Source organism: Sceloporus occidentalis, unplaced genomic scaffold (assembly GCF_023333645.1).
Source record: "Sceloporus occidentalis isolate IW3139 unplaced genomic scaffold, rSceOcc1.0.p SCAF_22, whole genome shotgun sequence".
Taxonomy (NCBI): Eukaryota; Metazoa; Chordata; class Lepidosauria; order Squamata; family Phrynosomatidae; genus Sceloporus; species Sceloporus occidentalis.
Window position 1 is genome coordinate 10,992,854 of NW_028317002.1, and position 20,752 is coordinate 11,013,605.

Sequence of the window (20,752 nt, forward strand, 5' to 3'; positions counted from 1 at the left end):
CCCATTTGTAATTATTTCACATGGCAAAGCACGATCCCTATCAGTGCTGCCACCTGAATCAAAGTGTGGTATGTTAGCGCAACAAGCAGTTAGCACAGGTCCTCTGCTTGATTACATTAGGGGAAAACATGTTGCTTCAAAACATTAGTTTTCTGTCCAAATGCAATACATATACATATATATTTATACAAAATAACTACCAAGGATAAAATGAACAATTGTTAAAACCTCATCTACAATCTGAGTTTCACATGATAATCACAGAAGAGCTTGCATTTTTTTTTTTTTAACCTTTGCCTAATTTTTTCCTAGCAACGTGCACACAAGCCACAAGTAAACATCCGTGAGTTTAGAGAAGATATCTGCGAAAACAGACTAAAACCTTGGTGGGGGATTTCCTTCCTGCTGTCTAACCTGCCTTTCAGGTCAACAACGTTGGTAAGAATTTGGAACCTATGAAAACGTCCTTACGGATATACACCAAATATTATATTGGTTAGTGGGATAAAAGTCCTCTCCTCCATAACAAGCATTCTGATTAAGAGGGGTGCAGCTGGCTGAAGGGTTATTGTTCGACTGTTCATGAATTGGGTCACGGACTGCAATGGAGGTCATGTCTAGGTAAAGTACTCTTTTCACAGACACATTGCCCGGATTAACTCCAGACATCCTGAGAGTAGCGGCCCTTGGTCATTAGTTTCTTGATGTAATCCACTGCTTGGGCATGCTCCATCTTGCCATACTCTGCAACAATTTCATAGAAAGCATTCTGCACATCGCGGGCCATGTAACGAGCATCACTGCAAGCAGAGAAACAATTAAGTTGATATTGAAACCTGGAATTACATTTCCAACCAAAACCAAAAAAAAAAAACCAAAAAAAAAAACCGTAAGATCTAATAATCTTTGCTTTTGCAGGACTTGCAAAACTTTTTATTTTGACTCGCTGATTAACCCCAGGTAGCTTCTTCTGCATGAAGAGCGCAGTTGGCCGTGCATACACATAGTAAGGAGATGTTGAGATAGACACCTCAAAAGTATTATACAGGGCCAGCTCCTAGGGTTGGGCATTCCTAGTGAATATACCCAGGGATGCACAAAATAAATAAATAAATAAATAAAATCGAAGGGGCTTAGCTTGGTTGGGGCAACATGTTCTCTTCTATGTAACCAGGCAAGTAAATGCAAGAGGTACACATCAGAGAAGCGGCTAACAAGGGACCACAACATCTCCCTACTTTCTGTGGATAATAACTCACTGGCGATGGGGAGGGGAATAATAATAAAAAAAAAATTAACTTTACTGTTCCATGACACAAAAATTTTAAGAAAGTTTGGAAACAGCAAGTCTTGACCTTAATGCAGAAACCATTGTCCAAGCACTGGCCAAACCCAAAGTTCCTGCACATTTACTTTTTAACCAGAGACCTATACTTACCCACAGATATAAATGTGTGCATTCTCATCGTTTATCAGTTTCCACACGTTTTCTTTATTCTTCTTTAGTATATGCTGGACATAAACCTGCAAAAAAAAAATATATATTTTTAATAGAGTTCCCACTTTTCTTTAATGAAAGCAACCTTTGCTTGGTGAGCGGATGGGCAACTCAGACGTACCTTTTGTTCCTGGTCTCGAGAGAAGGCAACGTTGAGCTGTGTGAGTACACCGTCCTTGTAGAAACGAGACAGTTCTTCTTTATAAAGGTAATCTTCATGTTCATGCCGGCAGCCATAGTACAGGACAGTTTCTCCAACTTCCTTGCCTGAAAAACATACCATGCAACCATAACAAATTGCTTAAAATATAACATTTCCAATAATTGTATTTCTAACTTCCACAGTGTTGCAACAACAATTTTTTATTATTATTTTTTTATTTATGAAGAGTACAACGAGAAAGTTAATTTAAAGTTACTGTAAAGTCCTGTATTTCTGCAAACACTAGACTGTTGTACTGAGTGAACGAGACTACTTGTGTGTTTTCATACAATTGCATTAAGTTGCTGTGATTGTAGAAAAGAGCCAAACCATGAGATTTGGAGTTTTTATCTCCTACCCACCTTGTTGCTTCAGCCACTCTCTCTCCTGGATGAAACCTATGAATGGGGCAATGCCTGTGCCTGGCCCAATCATGATGACCGGGGTAGCGGGTTTAAATGGCAGACGGAATTGAGATTTGCGGACATACATGGGTACTGTGGATTTGAGACCATTGTCAGTTGGCTGCTTGTGCATGAGCCAGTTTGTGGCCACCCCTTTGTTCTGTCGTCCTGTCTTAGTGGTGTAGTCAACCAGCACAGCACAAATATGTATAGAGTTGGTATGAACCTACATTGACACGGATGAAAAATGTATGCATTTTGGGTTACATTCCACTTTCTTAGCAAAGGCAAAAAAGTTACATTTTGTAACAAACGGGTTGAAATACAATACAATTCAGAACGGTGTAAAAACAAAAAACTGCGCAGTTTTATATAGCAGACTACTAGGAAAAGTCAGGTTTGACCATCATAACATGAACTTAAATTGGGAATTTATCAATGTGAAGGAACTGGAAATGTAAGCTATTCTACAACTTGCGAACAGGGCTGGCCGGAGGATTTTTAACTCCCGGGTTGAACTACTTCTCTAATACCCCCTTTACGCACGGATCCTAACAGCAACTATTTAAGCCTGCATGTTTAGGCCAGACCTGTTCCTGAAAGATATTTGTTAAATCAGCAGGTGGTATTAAAAACCCCCAAACAAACACCGTTACACCACAGTAGCAGAACTGCAGACTATTTTTGTAGCAGTTTTACACACAACTAACCTGCCAAATAATCTAGTTGAGTATTTAGTATAAAAAGGAAAATAAATCAGTTTTTCTTGTAAAATTACCAACATAATATTCATTTGGATTTACTGCACATAATGTGCAAACAGCTGGCAAAGCCTCATACCAAATGAAAAAAGCTTTTAATCGCATACACCCATACCATTACTGAACAAAATGTATAAGGGCATTATTTTGGAAGGCCAAAGATGGCTTGTGGACTGTCTGCTTTGGTCTGATACATGTGCAAGAGCATATACCTTTGAAGAAGAAGCGATGGAGTAGTATCGTGCTTGAAGGCGAGGCAACAGCTCACACAGATGATCTAGAGGGGGGCGCAATGATGGTGTATCCTCCAGGATGGCCAAAATATTCCTTCTTGATTCAACAACCCAAGAGAGGTACAGAGCCTGTAAAAGCAGAGCCAGAATAGGGAAAAATTCATTTAGAGGAAGCCAGAAAACTAGATATAAAACGGAAAGGGTCATATAAGGTATATTAATGTATACCAGCCAAGCAATATGTATTTTAACCCGACCATATCATGATAGATGCCACAGATATGTGTGGCAAAAAGTTACATGTATGCTAGAGTGTACCCAAAATTAGCCTTTAATGCCTGCTCATCAAGCGCTCTTCTAAAAAGTGGTAACCTCACCTTGCCATCTGGTGCTGAGGAGGCCATCTTGCGTAGATTGTCTTGTTCTTTCGCGTCAGTGGCATACTGTGCCAGTTCATAAAGTACATTAGTGCGAGGGGGGTTGGTGATGTCCAAGTAGTAGGTGAGTGCAGTACGATATGTGGTTGGACAGGGGAATGGATGCTTCTTGTTGGACTCCTCTACAATGAAAGTTGCGGGAAAACCATTCAGAAGCCACAAAAGCTTAAATACCTCTCCAGGATTATAATTTTTTTTTTTTTTTACTAATCATTTCAGTCAAAGGTTAGAATTGATCTAAAACTAGGAAACTTTCCCAGTAACATAGCACAAAGCTCACTTGAACAGGTAAACTCCAGGGCAAACTCCAGAAGCTCAAACTCTGAACTCAATAGCCCTAGTCTTTCAGCATCATCAGGAAGGCAATCAATGGCGTTTGTATTATGAAAGAGAGGGACACAGAGTCCAGAACTGTGCTTCTCCGTTTGCAGGGTTAGAATGCACGCAGGTACACTGCTTAACTAATAACTCACCATCCAGATTGTTTAATGATATGACAGTGTCAAGGTCGGCTCCCAGGATCTCTCCCAGCTTATTCACAAGTGACAATTCATTGGCTGGGTAAACGGCAACGTGATCGCCAGACTCGTACCTAAGGGACAACGTGGATATCTTTAAGCAGGATTCTGTGAAGACTTGTATTAAAACACATTGCATTGCACTACAGATGACAATTTGTAAAAGTCAATATAAATTTAAGTTTATGGTATAAAATAACACAATTAAGAAGATGGTGCGCTAACATTTCGTACATGTTAATCATGAGTTACCCAATAAATTTAGATGGTATTAAACCGCCTGATTATGCGGTAGATATGTTAGTGAGCAAAATGTAACAGTTCAACTGACATAAGCAGAGGAGCAATACCTGATCTTTGATCCACTGATATCCAATTCCAAATGCATCAAGTGTCTCTCCCCACCCTGGTTGAGTTTCCGGTTTACAGCGACATTAGCCAGGAAAGGATTTTTTGCATCAAATGGTCTGTATAGAGATAGAGAGAATATATACTTTAGAATGAAATCAGGAAGGTCTTTCCCTAAAGGTGCCTAGCGCTGCAATTACTACCAAATCAGCCATTAGATACACAGCATGCCTTTCCTGCAGCATCCTATTTAAGACTAACTTTTGGTATTTGCCATAATTAGATTAGCCAAATCAATGTTTGTTTCTCACATCGCTACCAAAACCAGTACTTACGGTTTTTGTGTCTCGTAACTTTTCAGGCGGCCCATCTCTCCAGTGTAAACCTTGTTCATGTTTTCATCAGTGTGCACCACAAGTTCATATTGACGAATGCTATAGGAGGCAGACATCCATCAATGATAACAGCTCATTATCACAGTAAATGTAAAACAAAAGCATTTATTTATTTATTTTTTATTTAAAACAGCCTTCTTGCAATATCCTGTGCATGGTTAGATTCCTTCATTGTATTCGCCTCTACCACTGGTAGAAAACCCGTGAAGAGCTGGCAGCACATGATCTACAGATAATCACAGACAAATTAAACTATCATGTGGTTTTCAAGTAAATTTATTTTGTGTGCAAACATTTCAGAGTTGTAGGATATTTTCCCACAGGAGAAGCTGAATGTTAAACGAGATCACCTCTGTGGATGTCAAGCTTGTTAAATGCAAAATGTTTATTTTAGTCAAGTGCAAACCTGACTTATTACTATACAACTGCCACAGGAATCAAACGTTCGTTACCATTAATTTAGTACCATTATTACTGCACATTTTTGCCATATGTGGGTTTAGTTAATATTCCCATTTTCAGTGTTTGATGTACCCACAACAATTAATCATTTTTTCCCCACTAGGAAAAAATAGGGCTTGCATTTTAAACCACAGAAACATGTAATAACGGCTAATACTAGTATACATAATTTCTTCTACACTTTAGGTGCCACTGTTTGCAACGCGCCCCCCCCCCCCGATTACATGCATACCCATATATTTTATAATCTAGAATACCAGATTGATCCCTAACATAGTACCTTATAGGGTTTTTTCTCTCTCTCTTTTTTTTTTTTGTTAAAGAGTTAGTTGTACCTGTGCTTGAAAAATCAATATATAATTTGTGTGCGCACACTAAACATGGAAATGGGGAATAATGGTTGAACAAAGACATGCTAAATGAAAGGAAGGGTAAAACCTCTGGTCAAAAAGGGGTTAAACAAATGCTAAATGAGCACTTTAATTTTCCAGTAATAGTTTTCAAGACTTCTGTTTACAAAACAACAAAAATAAATTGCCAGAGGGAGGCTGCTCACCTGGAATCTTCTCCTGTTGCCTCTATGCCAAAGTGCTCACAAACTGCAGGCCAAAACTGCTCTCTCCATGTGATAAAATCTTCCTCCAAGCTGAGCAAGAACAGAAATGTTGGTTTCAATACCAAAAGTTGTGGGTGTTTTCGTAGTCTGACCTCATGATGCACCCCAGCATTGTTTTCGATCAAAAAAAAAAAAAAACAACCCAAAAAACAAAACGTGCGGACATTTCGGGTTCGTTTACTCACTTGCCATCGTCATCCCCCATCCCGAGCTCATAGATTCGCTCAGCTCCCAGTTCTTCCAGTCTTTTGTCCACATATTTACCCATGGCATTAAAGTGCTCATATGTCTTGTTCCCAAGGCCAAATACCTGGAACAAATTGCACAACATAGCGTTACTTCCAACAAAGCTTAAACAGCAATGCACAATACTGCCAGACTAGGTCTAGTAAGACTTTGGGTGCCTTTTAATCTTCCAGTAAAGGTATAGTTCTTTAGAAAATATTTCTGGGACTTTAGTCTAAACCAGCATTACCAATGTTTGGTGTAAAGCATGACTCCTTTGTGCATTTACATGGTCTAGAGGACTAACTAACCCCTTGGATGCAAGCCTTTAACAACTTTTGATACATATATACACTTATCAGAGCGGGAAGGCTGAAGCGCAGATTAATCAAAGGAAAAAATAAAAAAGTGTATGTTACTAACCGCATACTTCAGGCCAGTGAGATCGATGTCTGCCTCTTGCAACCAGTCATAGAAATCCTGAGCATTATCTGTAGGGTCACCCTCACCGTACGTGGCCATGCAAAACACAGCAAGCGAGTTCTCAATTTCAGTAAGACGGCTCAGATCGGCCTGCAAAGAGGAAAATAAACAATTCTATGTCCTCATGGAAGCAATAAACCAAACAACCTTCACTCGAACAATGTATACATGTGTAGGTTTGCCACATGTGCCATGGGTAATAATAAAAATGTTTTTATGGCAACCACTAAAGTCCAGCATTATATGTGCTATGTAACTGTACGTGGAATTTATAAATGGACAAAAAAACCAACAAACTAGGTCCTGGCAGAGTGGGACATGAAGGGCAGTGGTACCTGGAGTCCTACCTAAAAACCCCTTTTGTAGCAGATATTTATTTGAGCCTTTCATTTGGCACCAAGGAGGTTGTGCAAGGAAAACGTCTGCTGGTAATACGCAGGACATTTTCATCTTTAAACTTTGAAGGTGTTGAAGATAGAGACCACCAGACTGAAGTATATATTAGTTGTGAGCACTATCTGCGCTGTGTGAAGAACACAGAGAAACGTCTCTGACCAAATACAATAAACTTACTGAAGATACTCTAAGTTCTGACAAAATGGAAAATGGGGGGCGTGGTTAATCGGCCCAACACAAGTCAAGGAACAAGGTGGTAGCGTGTATCCCAAAAGGAGCAAATCTCACATCAGACTGATGGCATCTTCTCTGTATTTTTAGGTTTTCTTCCAACCCTTGAAACATCCGATGGACACAGTCTCATTTATTCATCACTACGTCATGCTTAGAGTTAAGGGGTCACCATTATTTTAGTTTTGCCCCCACATTTTTGTTTCAGCAATGCCATGCTTGAAAAAGTTGCTCCGCGTAGCAGCGTTTTGCATCACTCTTTTTATTGTACTGTTACCTTTCACACGGTTTAGACAAAAGCCAAGCCCAACAAAGAATGGTAGCTGCCTGCCGATGACTGCTTTTAATCAGCTCTGTGCTTCGCATGCACAGCTTTACTTGTGTGTCTGCTTAGGAATGTGCTAATTGATTAAACATGCAATAAGAGGCACAACAAGCCCAGACATTTCCACACAAAAGACCTAACAGCAACAAAGTGGCAGGAAGAAACACAATGGCCGCTGTAATCTGGTGCCCTGTCTGAGGAATGGCATGCCATTTAAGTAGGGGGAGGGGGAAAGCACATTTCAGAAAGCAGAGTAATGAGAATCTGATTGCAAACAGGTATGAGAGAACCCAAAGCACTAAAAAGCATTAAAAAAAAAAAAGACGGCCCGCATTGTACACCTGCAACCCTTTTACGGGCGGCAACATTTTTTAATTTGTCCCACACCCAAGACGCTAAGTAAGCCCACGTGAGGCCTCCCGACACGCTTCCAGGTTTCTCCACATGCACAAGCTTGTAAGATGGATGCACGTAGCTCCCTTTCCCCCCCAATTCTCACCATGTCATACTCCTCTGGGTCAGCGGCCATCCCGCGCACGCCGTAACGATGAGCATCCTTGGCCAGTCGGTTGGCAAACTCCTCTCCTGTTCCAGTCTGGGAGCCAAAGAACACCACTATATTTTTCCCCTAGTGATAAATAGGAGAACATGAACTTAATGAAAGTTAGAAGCAGGTCATACATGTCAAGTAGAGAGTACAGTGAGCAGAAAAGATGTTTAGCGGTCACACAGTGCTGGTATATGCAAAGATGAAATGTGGGAATAGCTTTATTCATTCTACAGGGATTCATCAGCATTATGCTTATGTGGAGGGACGTACAGGATGGCACACATACCTCTTCCATCTGTCTTCAGAGGATGGGCCAAATGGTTCTTATATGTCGTCACTTTCTATGTTTCTAAATGTATCTTATGCTCATCGGTGTACACTTACGCATACTCACTGCCAGCCAGCAACAAACTCTTATGTGAGAGGTGCTGCGCCCTCTCAGGCAGGCACAAAAAATACTCCTATTCATTTCAATGGTAGAACTTTCCTGCCATTCATTGGCGGTATGCAGCAGGATTCTTACTTAAGGTGCTTTTACCAGGTATACATAATTTAAATATGTTATTATGCATTTACTGGTGGGGTACTAGACTGTCCCGTTAAGCCGAGGGAAACCATTTTTTTTGTTACAAAATTGGCATTCAACAGCATGGCTTCCTGTACTGCTTTGTCTTAATTTCTCAATTTCCTCCGTTCTGTGCACCAGCTAATCTAAATTAAGTGCAGATGAGGGCAAAATACAGGAATAAAGCGGCTGAAGTTTGTGTCAAACAGCATTCCAGAGGGCATAACTGTCATAAGGTAAAAGGTCAGTATAATGTCATTTTAGGGGAACGGCTCCTGGACTGAGAAAACCAGATGATTTCTCAAAGCAGCGTTTATTTCACAGCATGTAGGTCTTTTATCACAAATATCAAACTGTAGAATAAAAGTCTGAAGAGCAATACAATTAAAAGTAAAAAAAAATAAAAAAAGGTTCCACCTCTGTCTATCCATCCATCGTTCCTGAGCTGGGTAGCTTTTGATTAGTTAATATTTAGAAACAATATAGTTGAAACACTAAGTTACAAGGTACAGATATGCACTCAGGTAATAAACAAACAATACTCACCGTCTTCTTCATCTTCTCCACAAAGCTGGATTCCCGGGCAGAGGAACTGCTCCTGCAGAATAACGCAAAGTGTTAATGACAGTCTCTTGGTGGCTCTAGATGTGTCATGGCTAGCAAGAGACTGAGAAATTACTCTTTTGTACACATTCACATTTTTGTACACATTCACAATGTGGCAAATAGTAAAACACAAGGTAATTTGGGAGGAAGCTCAAAAACAGACAAGGGTTTTATACACATTTTCATCTTTTTGCCTTGCTTATAAGAAATACAAATGTGTATGTCATTTTGATAATGTCTGCAGACTTGGTGCATCTTTGGCATGTTGGAATGCAGGGGGCTTGCTAATTACTATATCACCGATGATTTTATTAATATTGTGGCATATGAATTCCTCATTGGAAGACAAAAATACCTCTATGCGGATGTCCCCATTACCGAAAAAAATAGTTAAAAACAAACATAGTAAAGAACAATACTTAATAGCAAGGAAGCAAAATAGACCCCCTACAAGAATTTCCCATGATGTGGCTCCTAAATTGTCAAGGGTAAAATACAAAGTTTGTTTATGTGACTATGCAGCTAGATATAATCTTCATTTTAACAGATCACAAGGAACAGTACGATTGCACAATTATGTTTTATATTACAGGCCCTGGATTACAGAAAAAAAATGGGGTATAGCCCATATAGCCTGGGGAAAAGGCCACTGAACAAACACTACAGTCCGAACAAATATAATGTCACTGCATTTGGTTTGGGAGAGAGGATGTCAGAGCTGGACTCCCCGAGAGAGGAACATGAGATTCAGATTCTCACGAGCAGAGTTCAAACGGCCTTGGAAAGAAAACCAAGAGAAAAAAAACAAAAACACTCCAACTTTCTCAGTGGATTCCCCCTCCCCAACTTGCTCTCTCACTCACATGAATACAGAGAGATCTACAAAAGATACACTTGGGAGAACGCCACACCACAGCCACCTTATGGTCCTGCCAAAGAAACACAAACTGACCTTGCCAAAGAGACCTCTTCTTGGGGGACCGAGCTGAAACACCCCATTTTTTCTGTAGCAGCACTTTACTTTCTTGTAAAGTTACAAAAAATGTAAGTTGCCTGCAGCAGATTGCACTCTGGCCCAAAACCTTTTCATCTTGCCATACTCCAAGTATGCTTAAAATGGTCTCAGCTTATCCAGAATACGAGACAAGAGCAGCGTGTACTAAGCAGGCTGAAAAATGCTGTTACAATCATTTAGGCAGCCTTTCCAACACACCCCTCCTGGGGACACGACAACTTCTTAAAAGCTGTACAGGCAGCATGGGAGAGGGGAAACGCAAACAAGGAAAAGCAGAAAAATCCTTCACATCTGGCAAGAATGAGGAAAGAATGGAAAGGGAGAATTAAAGATCCCAGGGTCCGCTGCTCAGCAGCCTCCCCTCCTCCTTCTTCCTCTATCTGTTTAGAACAAGTAAATCCACACTCCCTTCCTTCCACCACCCTTTGGTTTCCTGGGAAACTGTTTTGTATCACAGAATGGACCTCCAACCCCACCATGACACATATGATCCAGCTTTACACCCACTATAAGACATCAAGTTTCCCATATTAAAAATGACCACTCAACTCATATTCCAAACGTTTTGAATGACTCCGATGCAGTTTACTGTATGCAAGTCTATCCATGCATTCTGCTATTGGAGACTGTTTCATTTTCCTCCTCTACCTACCTCTTCCAAAAGCAGGAAGTGTACTTAAGTATGCTCACTGCACATGCACTGCAGTGTTCCCACTGAAGTCAATAGGAGTGGAGCCTCAGAGTTAATGAAAGCAATGACAGCCAACTGTCTGTATGCTTGCTGAACTTGTTGTTTTGCAACACTGTAAATTGATACTAAATTGACATATATTATAACTAATTACAGATCTAATGGGACAAAAACCTCAAAACAAATTCACGATAACCACCGTTGTACCATTAGAGGTTTAACCGATTATCTCATGAACTGTCCTCACTCGAACTTCCCTTGATATAAAATTACTCCCGTATATTTGAAGAGATTGATATTCCAGATTACATGATTACCTGACAGACTAAGCTTGGAAGAGCAGAACCTTCTTCTGTACCAGCATGTTCACAATACTGTTCTTTTTGTATATTGGCTGTTTTAACGTTACTGGTATATTTTGTAATTTCTCCTTTTATAGCAGAACTACACTGGTGCAGATTTGTTCATGTCATTGTTAATTATGTATATTGGCAGTTTTAAGGTTATCAGTGTCTCTTACAATTTTTCATTTTACACCACTATGCTGGTGTTGGTAAAATGACATGTAATCTGCCACAACTTTGCTTCTGTCCGACTAAGTTGCCCGACTGGAAATTCATACTTGACATCAACGGCTGAGTCGAGATGACTTAAAGTAAACTTTGAGGTCCAACAATGGGGCTGATCTCAAGCAAACCAATTCTCATGGTCTTAGCAGTTACTTGTGGGCGTCACCTCAATCACCTTAGGTGTGTACTCCGGTCAACACAGCCACTAATAATCAGGCCTCCTGGAGGAATCTGGGGTTTTTTTTGTTTGTTTTTTACTATTGACAAAAAAACTTGTTGGGCTGCATAGCATGAGTGGTGACTCACTGAGTCAGGGTGATTTGATAGAAGCAACTGTCAATCAGAAAATGTTCCTCATACGGGCAGTCATACAGCCAAAAGAGTTTGTCCTTTTCATGAAAATTACCGTATGCAGTCAAACTACTAGTGGACAGAGCTGTCAGCATCTAATAAGTCTTGCCGTGCCAACATTGCTCAAACCAACGTGGTTATAAAAACCAATATGTTTGTAATACCCAAGGATTGGTTATTGGTTGAATCATCTTGTTAACATGGTGCCAGAGAAGAAAGTGTTTTGAAAAGAATACACCCATACATAATCAGCAGTGTATTACGGCGTGCATGCAGACATTTGATTTGGGCCACTAAAAAGGATTTACCTTGCTAAAAGGCAGAATGAAAAACACACAAGACACTGAAGCTTTTGGAAGACGGTGAACACAATAGTCATAGCTGCAGACTTTGTCTCCCGGTTCCTAGCTTTCCCACATCCTGTAATACGAGCCTTCTTTTGTAAGACGGTCAAATACATTCTGCTCTGGAGTTCAATGTCTGATGCTTCCTCGCTGGGCCTCCCTACCCACAAGGAATCCCTTATGCAAACATCTTATACAGCGGTCATAGCAGGAAAACGGAGTGTGATCCATAGGCTTTTTTTTTTTCACCCCAAGCATTCTAGCAGCAGAGGAAAAGGTTGGAAATTTTGGACGAACACCGGTAACAGAGTAGCAAAGAGCTAAACAGTCGCTTGAATAATTAAAGATTCTATAGTTTTATTTTGCATTCCTGTACACATATCTATTGAGCTTTGTGATTTTGAGCCCATTGCTAAGCACATTAGCCATGAATTTTGGTTTCCAGGCTGCCCACATGAAGAGCTGAATGGTTGACAGAATCTTGCAGATACCAATTTAAGATCAGTCAATTCTCCGAGTTATCCAGGACAAGTATTTTAATATGCATTCTTTACTGGTTAAAAGGTGAGGCAAGTTGTACTGCACATGAACCATGGTAAGTAGGACACGCATTCGGCCGAAAGCATCTGCAGCAAGCCAAGGAGCTGGAGGAAAGTGTAAATGCATAGGACGATCTGTCCAAAGCAGAAATGTCCCTTGCTGGGTTATTTCCATGGTGCGGAAGCAGTTAAAGCAAAGTTTAGATAGTGATCAAGAGACCTACCATGTAGACACCCATCTCAACCCTCGAATATACTTCAATATTAGTGTAGCTACTGAGGAGAGGGGATGAGAGCCCTACCAGCTATCATACACCAAAGTGGTGCTTCCTGATATCCAGCCAACAGATTCTTCCAGCCATGTACCTCTCAACATTTAGTTGAACACGTCCCCTGCATTCAACGACCATACAGAAGATTAAAGTGTTTAAATATACAGCAGACATAGCCTCAAGAAATCCCTAGGGTACAGCTGGTGAAACTTCAGCCCAAAACCACCTGCCATGTCATATGAGATACAGGGCTGTTGCACCACTAGTGACCTGTGGCTTAGGGACCGCTTCATCTTTGCAAACCATTATTATAATCACAATCGAATCATTAAAAACTGAAAGTGACCTGTTGGGTTCTGGAACTAGTATAAAACTGTATCTATGGCACACTTAATAGAGCTGCATTACAGCTATGTCTGATGAACTGAAAACACTATGCAAACAATACATAGCTTAAGCAATTTCAGAAGCATAGTTGACTCAAACAGAGAACTGACAACATCTGCGTTTAATAAATGGCAAATAAAGCCCCCATCGCTCCTTCAAGAGACCCTCCAGCCTCAGGAAACATCCATTACAACACCAATAATTCCTGCTAATGAGCACGTGTAGGTAGAGCTACTTCAATGGGTCATCTTATAGAAGCCTAATTAGCACTGGCTCAAAGGGAAGTTGATACTTGGTAGCAGTTTCTTGGGAAAAGCAGTACTAATTAGGCACCATGAATTCTACATGCAGAAGAACAAATGTGACTTGGCATCAAGCACAATGAATTTGGTAGTTTTAATGAGACTTTTTTTTTATGTGGTAATCTTATTGTAGAGGGCATGTATTTATTGTCTAAATAGCAGGGTGTAAAAAAAATGCTCTACTTTAGCATCTTCCAAAACCAAGAATCTGAACTCACAAAGATGGTTGCGGTCAGACATGTTTGGCATTAAAAATACGTTTTAGAATTTAACAGTCCAGAGTAATTTTAACTTTTTACACAAAGAAAACCTCAATGTAACTTTACTCTAGGATACTTAAGCCTAGTATCAGTACAAAACCCAACATACAGACAAGCTTTTTAAAGAAACCAAGCCTGTTCATGTGCAGTATCACACACCCATTGTGAACGTGATCACATAGAAATTTATGAGTGTTAGTAAATCGGTTCAATCTGGTGCAAGTTACTTTGAACTGAAGAAAGCAGCTGGCAAAAGATTTAGAAGTAAAAAAAAAAAACCTAGATCTGTCACATATTAAAATATTTTCTGTACAGCAGCTGCTCAGCTCCATTCCACAATGGCTGCTAACAAGCCAGCTATTAAGGATGTCACTGGATAAGCTCACGCACATCAGAGCATTCATTTAGTCTCCTTAAAGCCAATGCTTCAGAACATGAATTTTAAGGCGTCTTATATTTAAGTCAGGATTCAATAGGACATCTATCCATTCATTCATTTAGGCTTCTTTTAGGGGCATAACAATCAGAGTCCTAGGGGTTGAGAATGCAACAAGAGTTTGTCCCTACAGTTGTGTTGGCAGCCTCAGGCACACATAAAAGCGATCAGCCTCGCACTTACCATAGGGTTACGTCGGCTAGTCAATGGCGTGCTGTGTATGTAGCCATTTCCACTGTGCTTATGCCAGTCAGCGCCGCATCAAATAAGACATCTTATCCGACACGCCGACTGGCAGACGTAACCCCACAGTAAAAAGTTGCTCACACAGTGTGCAAGTGCTAGAGAGAAAGTGAATGAGGTAAGAGGGGTATGTATGAATGTATGATAGAATGAGAATGTATGTATAAGTGTGTAAAGCGCTTGTGTGTAAGTGTTTAGGGGGCAAACATGTCAAAGGTAAGCTGTTTGGCAGGCACTTAAATGCTGTTTGTTTACACAGATGGCAGACTGGTGGCACTGATAAGATGTTTGGGGACAAAGACGGGCAGGATGGGTATAAAGGTGATATGTTATGTTAGGGAGAGTGAAGATTGAGGGGGATTATTGTTGTGCAATATGGGGTGATAATGGAAGGGGATAGCAATGATGGTGGGGAGGAATATGATGGCGTGGGGATAACAATTGTGGTTAGGTATTGGAATGAATTAGGATGTTAGGGGTATCCCTTACGAAAAAATTACTGCAGTTTTTCTGAAGTAATACTGCAGTTTTTTGGACATGAAAAAACTGCAATACTGCACTTTTACTGCATTTGTACTTCACTGTACTGCAGTTTTACTGCAATTTTTGTACGGAAGTACAAATGCAATAAAGCTGCGGTACATTGAAGCACAACTGTAGGTTTGCAATATAAAAAAAAAAGTGCAGTAAAAGTGCAGTACAGTGAAGTACAAATGCAGTAAATGTGCAGTAATACTGCAGTAAAAGTGCAGTATTGCAGTTTTTTCATGTCCAAAAAACTGCAGTATTACTTCAGAAAAAACTGCAGTAATTTTTCGTAAGGGATGATTATGGTCAGAGGCAGTTCTACCCTAACACATACATACAAATACTCTAACATCATAAAACATACATACCTACTAACACTTTATCTATAATCTATCTACATATACATTATAAACAAGAAATATTGCATTCAAAATCTGACATGTGCACTGTGTCCAAAAATGGCACCATGAAATATGGGGCTAACATTCAATTACTTCAGTGCTGGCTTTAAATCCCAGTCCAGCCCTGCCATCCATTTAAAGTCGCTAGGTGCACATAATACCCGCAGCTAGCGGCACAGAGAGTGTAAAGATGATACACTTCCTTCATGCTGAATCAGTCTGAACACAGCACGGAGGAAGAGACACACCACTCCTGCAGGGGCAGAGGCAAGCCGTGTGGGGGCAAAGATGGCACAGACAAGCTGTGAGGAGGCAGCGATGGCACTGTGGGACATGTTGCTTGGTGAAGTTGGGGCACCAGGGCCATGTGGTTTCTAGTTACTCCCTGGCTGCTTTCCCTGTTCCTCTTTAAGGTATTGAGATCATGACCAGAAAAAAAAAAATTGATGAACTCATGTAATCCTGCCTCCTATGACATCACAAGCCTTGAAATAGAGAGGTGAACTTTAGACTAGCACATCACAGTTTTTTTCTAATATATGCAGGTGAAGAGTGACACACAGATGTGTCTTGGTTAATTATTAATAGGAACAATCTAGTGCCCTAAAAAATGCATATTAAACTACTCTGAGTACTTTTTCCAAACTGAAAAAAAATAAAAAAATAAATGCGCTTATGCACCACATGAGATGCACCAGATGTTGGTAGAAAAATATCCCAGTCAAATTCAATGAAAACAGTTGCTGCATATGGGCAGGAGGGTCTCAACATCAGTGGCGTCGGCAGGGGGGGGGCCAGAGGGGGCCATGGCCCCCCCTACATCATGCTGTGCCCCCCGGTGTGCCCCCCCAATTGAAACGCCGTCTTTTTTTTTTTTTTTTAATAGACCCGGAGGAGAGAGCGAGAGGCGCCGAGCGGTTGCTGAGGAATAAGTTCTCAGCAACCGTTCGGCGCCTCTCACTCTTCTCCGCGACCGCGAGGCCTCTTCCTGGTTCGCAGTGCCGGCATTTCAAGCCGAGCGCCGGTATATGTCGTCATATCCGGCGCCCAGCAGTGAAGCCGGCAGAACCAGGGATACAGAGACCTCGCGATCTCACCGCTGGACAAGCCCAAGGTAAGTGAACTTCAAAGGGGGGGTTAGAAAGTTAGGAGGGGGTTAGAGAGTCAGAAGAGGTAGATAGGAAGTGAGAAGGGGTAGATAAGGATAGATTGGGAGGGAGATGGGATAGATTGGGAGGGAGAGGGGGTAGATTGGGAGGGAGAGGGGGTGGATGGGATACATTGGGAGGGAGAGGGGATAGTTAGGATTGATTGGGAGGGAGAGGGGGTAGATAGGATAGATTGGGAGGGAGAGGGGGGTACATAGGATAGATTGGGAGGGAGAGGGGGGTACATAGGATAGATTGGGAGGGAGATGTGGTAGATAGAGAGGCAGATGTGGTAGATAGGGAGGGAGAGGGGGTAGATAGGATAGATTGGGAGGGAGAGGTCTTTATGGGACAAAAACGGCGTACGTTCAGCTGTTTGGGGACAAAGTTGACATAATGTGTAACTTAGGTGCTGGTCAGGTTCTATGTGGGCAGTGTGGACACCAGGGTTGGCTTTGGGGTGTGTGACCAGTGATCTATGCCTGTAATTTAGGGGGTTTTATCTATACCTTTAATGCAGAGTTTATATGTAATTTCCAATTGATTTATATCTGCAAAGCTGGGTTTTGTGTCATTCTGTTTATCTGTATCGGCTATATTTCCATACGTTATTAATGTTTACCTGCAAATATAGGATTTGTATGTCTTATTCAGTTGATCAATACCTGGAGTGCTGTTTCCATGTGTTGATTATTTGATCTAAACCTTCAGTGCTGAGCGTACATGTGATTTCCAGTTGATATATACCTGCAATGCTGGGTTTGTGTGTTCTGTTGGTTTATACCTGCAATGCTATGTTTCCATACATTATTTATGTATACCTGCAAATACAAGTTTTTTTTTAATCTCATTCAGTTGCATGTGCTGTTTCCATGTGTTGTTTATTTGATCTATACCTGAACTACAGGGTGTAAGTAAAAGAGCGCTATGGTTTAGTGAATGAGGGGACAAAGGGACTCTGGGGATGATTACAGGGGAGAGGACCTCTCAATGTCACGGTGCAGTCAGAAGGAGGGAACACTGCACTGACTCTCACTGTCTTCCCCTGATCTGCAGTCAGTGTGGCAAATATATTGGCTGCAGGGGCTAATATTAATATATATCGGAAGCTGGGACTAATGTTTATATATATCGGCAGCAGGGGCTAATATTAATATATATTGGCTGCAGGGCCTATTATCAATAAATATTGGCTGCAGGGGCTAATATTTATATATATTGGCTGCAGGGACTAATACTATATATCGGCAGTAGGGGCTAATATTAATATATGTTGGCAGCAGGGTATAATTTCTATGTATATCGGCAGCAGGGTATAATATAAGTATGTATCCGCAGCAGGGGCTAATATTAATATATATCCGCAGCAGGGGTTAATATTAATATATATCGGAAGCAGGGTGTAATATTTATATATATTGTCAGCAGGGGCTAATATTAAAGAATGAAAAATAACTGTCACTTTAGCTGTTATTTTGAAATCATATTTTAATCACAGTCTTTACTTCAAAGAGATAAGTGCATATTATGTAGTTAAAAATGCACGTCTAACGTGTGTGTGTATATATATATATATATATATATATATATATATATATATATATATATATATATATATATAGTGTATATGTACCGTTTTATAATTGGCCCCCCTACTTTGGTCCCTGGCCCCCCATGTGCCCCCCCTAAATATGAAACCTGGAGGCGCCACTGCTCAACATTCCCCCTTCTGCAGCATTTGCCAAGACAGTTTTGTAAGTGATCGCAGGGGAGTATACATGCAGACAGTTGTGTTTGGCTAAACACATCTCCTGCACTACATTTGTCGGGGGGCACTAAGAAAAGGGTCAAATACATATGAGTGACAATTTGAAGGACTCACGTAATTTTTATATGCATTAAAGTGCATATGAATGCTGGAGTATGCTTTCATTTCAAAAACCAAAGGGCAGTGCACACCGATTCCACCTAGTGCCCAGGAAGCTTAACAGCAGCTAAAAATGGAGGCCAAGCACTAGATTTTTCTGTAACTTGTCACCTCATCAGAAAAGTGTGCACGGGCAACATATTTTTCATTGAGAGAAAATATACACTATGGTCCCTATCAATATGTAGCGAGCCAGAGAGTTCGTGGTACAGCACGACTCCCATCACCATTTTCGTTTGCATTTCACTGCTTTTTCTAACACACAAAGTCTCCTCATCTTCTCCACCAACTGTTTCTGCATCCCTGTCTCTTTTCCCTCAGCTCCACTTCTTCTCTTGCCCCTTCTTGTTCTTCTGCCTTTTCTTCATGAACCTGGCCCTTCAGAGGTTGTCTGCTTGGCCCAGCAGTTTTGAGAAAATACTTCAAAATGCAAGAATGGATTCATGTAGAAAGAAGCGATTGTGCACATATCTGTCTCTGGGAATCAGTCTTTGTTATTCTGGCATCTCAGAGTACTTCTGCAACTTCTCTTCGGGGCCATCCCAAATTGAGGGAGAGGGTGTGCCAGGAGGCTCTGTGTTTTTGTGGACGAACGCCCAAGGCCATGTTTATGAAAAGGTGGACAGACGAACAAAAAGAAAAAAAGCGGAGCTATGGGAAAAGAGACAGGAATGCAGAAGCAGTTGAAAGTTAAGCTAGGGAGACTCAGCTGGCACAGACTTCACCCCTTGGCGCTACAGTCCTCGTCCGATGCGCCCCTGCTATTTAAAGTGCCTTGGTGCCATACTGTGGGGCCCGGTACAACTTGTAACAGAAGAGAAACAGACCAGTTTTGTGTGTGCTACAGGGTAATTAACAGTTATAAGGGGCTAAACATACATACATGACCATCATGCTGACTATTGTTTTCCCTGGGAAAGAGCTACTTACACAGTGGGCTGGATTTTGGTGAATTCTACTACTTCCTCTTTCTTCTTGCGGAAGAAAAACCAGTAGGTGAGCAGTCCAACAATGAGAGAAAAAAGAAACATGTCAGCAAAGCTAAACCATGCTTCTTCGGGGGAACTGCCAACCTCTTCTGCATGGCACATATTTTGATCTGCACAGGAATCCCCCATTTTTATTGTGCAAACTAAAAAGGAAAAAAAAACAGAATTATTGTTAATCCATGAAGGACATTAGGATGTTCACATAATATACATATATGAAATGTTACAAAAATTCCTTTTGTGGAATATGTTTTACACTGCAGGACTAATGAGTTGAATAATATCTATTAGATTAAACAATTTGTTTAAATGCCTTTTCTGATATTTTACAATAGAATATACTTTGCTGTCAGGATTTTATGCGGGAATCGTTTGCACCCAAGAGCGGAAAGTTTTCAGAGTAACCCTGAGCAGACTGTCAATTAAACTTTCCTGACATCGCATTTGGCATGCGCATCATCAGGAGGCTAGAGTACTCGTCCGTCCATCAAGTCCAAACCACTTGGCTGCTTGCTTCACGCAGATGTTAAGAAAGTATATGGGACTATAATCAAAATGGTGAAGGGAGAAATGTGTTCTGTGGGTTTCTGAAGCCCAACTTTTTAAGATTAGGCCCTTTTAGCTAAAAAGGTACATAGTAAGCGTGAAAAAAAGGCTAGAGTTGAGTAGATTACTAAATTTTAAAATGTTGCCAGTGTTTGCAATAAAAAGTTCATGACCCGTCCCTCACACGCTTGCACATGAAGGGCGGTTCAAATAAGTACACAGGGTCAAGGTAAACCTGACAGAGTATTATACGGAGCCAAATAACTAAGGTTATTATTGCAGAACCGCAGAATAAAGTCGTTGAAACTGGTAAAACAATGCAGGTAAGAGAGCAGTGGAAAAATACCAATATAGAGTCCAACTATGACAATACTCAACCCCAAGCAAGTCTCTCTTGCAAGACTAGCCAAGTTGGCCCAGCAAACAAATAATTACAGTTCTTCGGAAAATTAAATCTTTAAAAAAAAACCCCAGGAATTTACTCGCTAAAACATTACAAACCGTACCTGAAGCATATGTTCCACCAAGTAAAATATTCTAGGAGAATAT

At 40.8% G+C, this 20,752-nt stretch overlaps 1 protein-coding gene across 1 annotated transcript; it reads right to left on the reverse strand.

Moving 5' to 3' along the window:
- Positions 1–655: 655 nt before the first annotated feature.
- LOC149301015 (NADPH--cytochrome P450 reductase-like) lies at positions 656–19,786 on the reverse strand. Its single transcript, XM_089484638.1, has 15 exons — positions 19,599–19,786; positions 9,196–9,244; positions 8,034–8,162; positions 6,523–6,672; positions 6,060–6,184; positions 5,815–5,904; positions 4,737–4,835; positions 4,404–4,520; positions 4,009–4,127; positions 3,476–3,657; positions 3,078–3,227; positions 2,063–2,330; positions 1,620–1,765; positions 1,439–1,524; positions 656–800 (listed from the first exon to the last, which is right to left on the reverse strand). The coding sequence occupies exons 1-15, from the start codon at positions 19,784–19,786 to the stop codon at positions 656–658; spliced, it is 2,043 nt and encodes a 680-aa protein (XP_089340764.1).
- Positions 19,787–20,752: the final 966 nt, after the last annotated feature.

Bases quoted from the DNA above. Each gene is read 5' to 3' on its own strand.
- LOC149301015 (XM_089484638.1), bottom strand. From the start codon at position 19,786: ATGGGGGATTCCTGTGCAGATCAAAATATGTGCCATGCAGAAGAGGTT. The intron at 8,163-9,195 runs GTGAGTATTGTT...ATTTATCACTAG, and splicing joins TGGAGAAGATGAAGAAGACG to GGGAAAAATATAGTGGTGTT. The intron at 1,525-1,619 runs GTACGTCTGAGT...TTTTTTTTGCAG, and splicing joins CTCGAGACCAGGAACAAAAG to GTTTATGTCCAGCATATACT.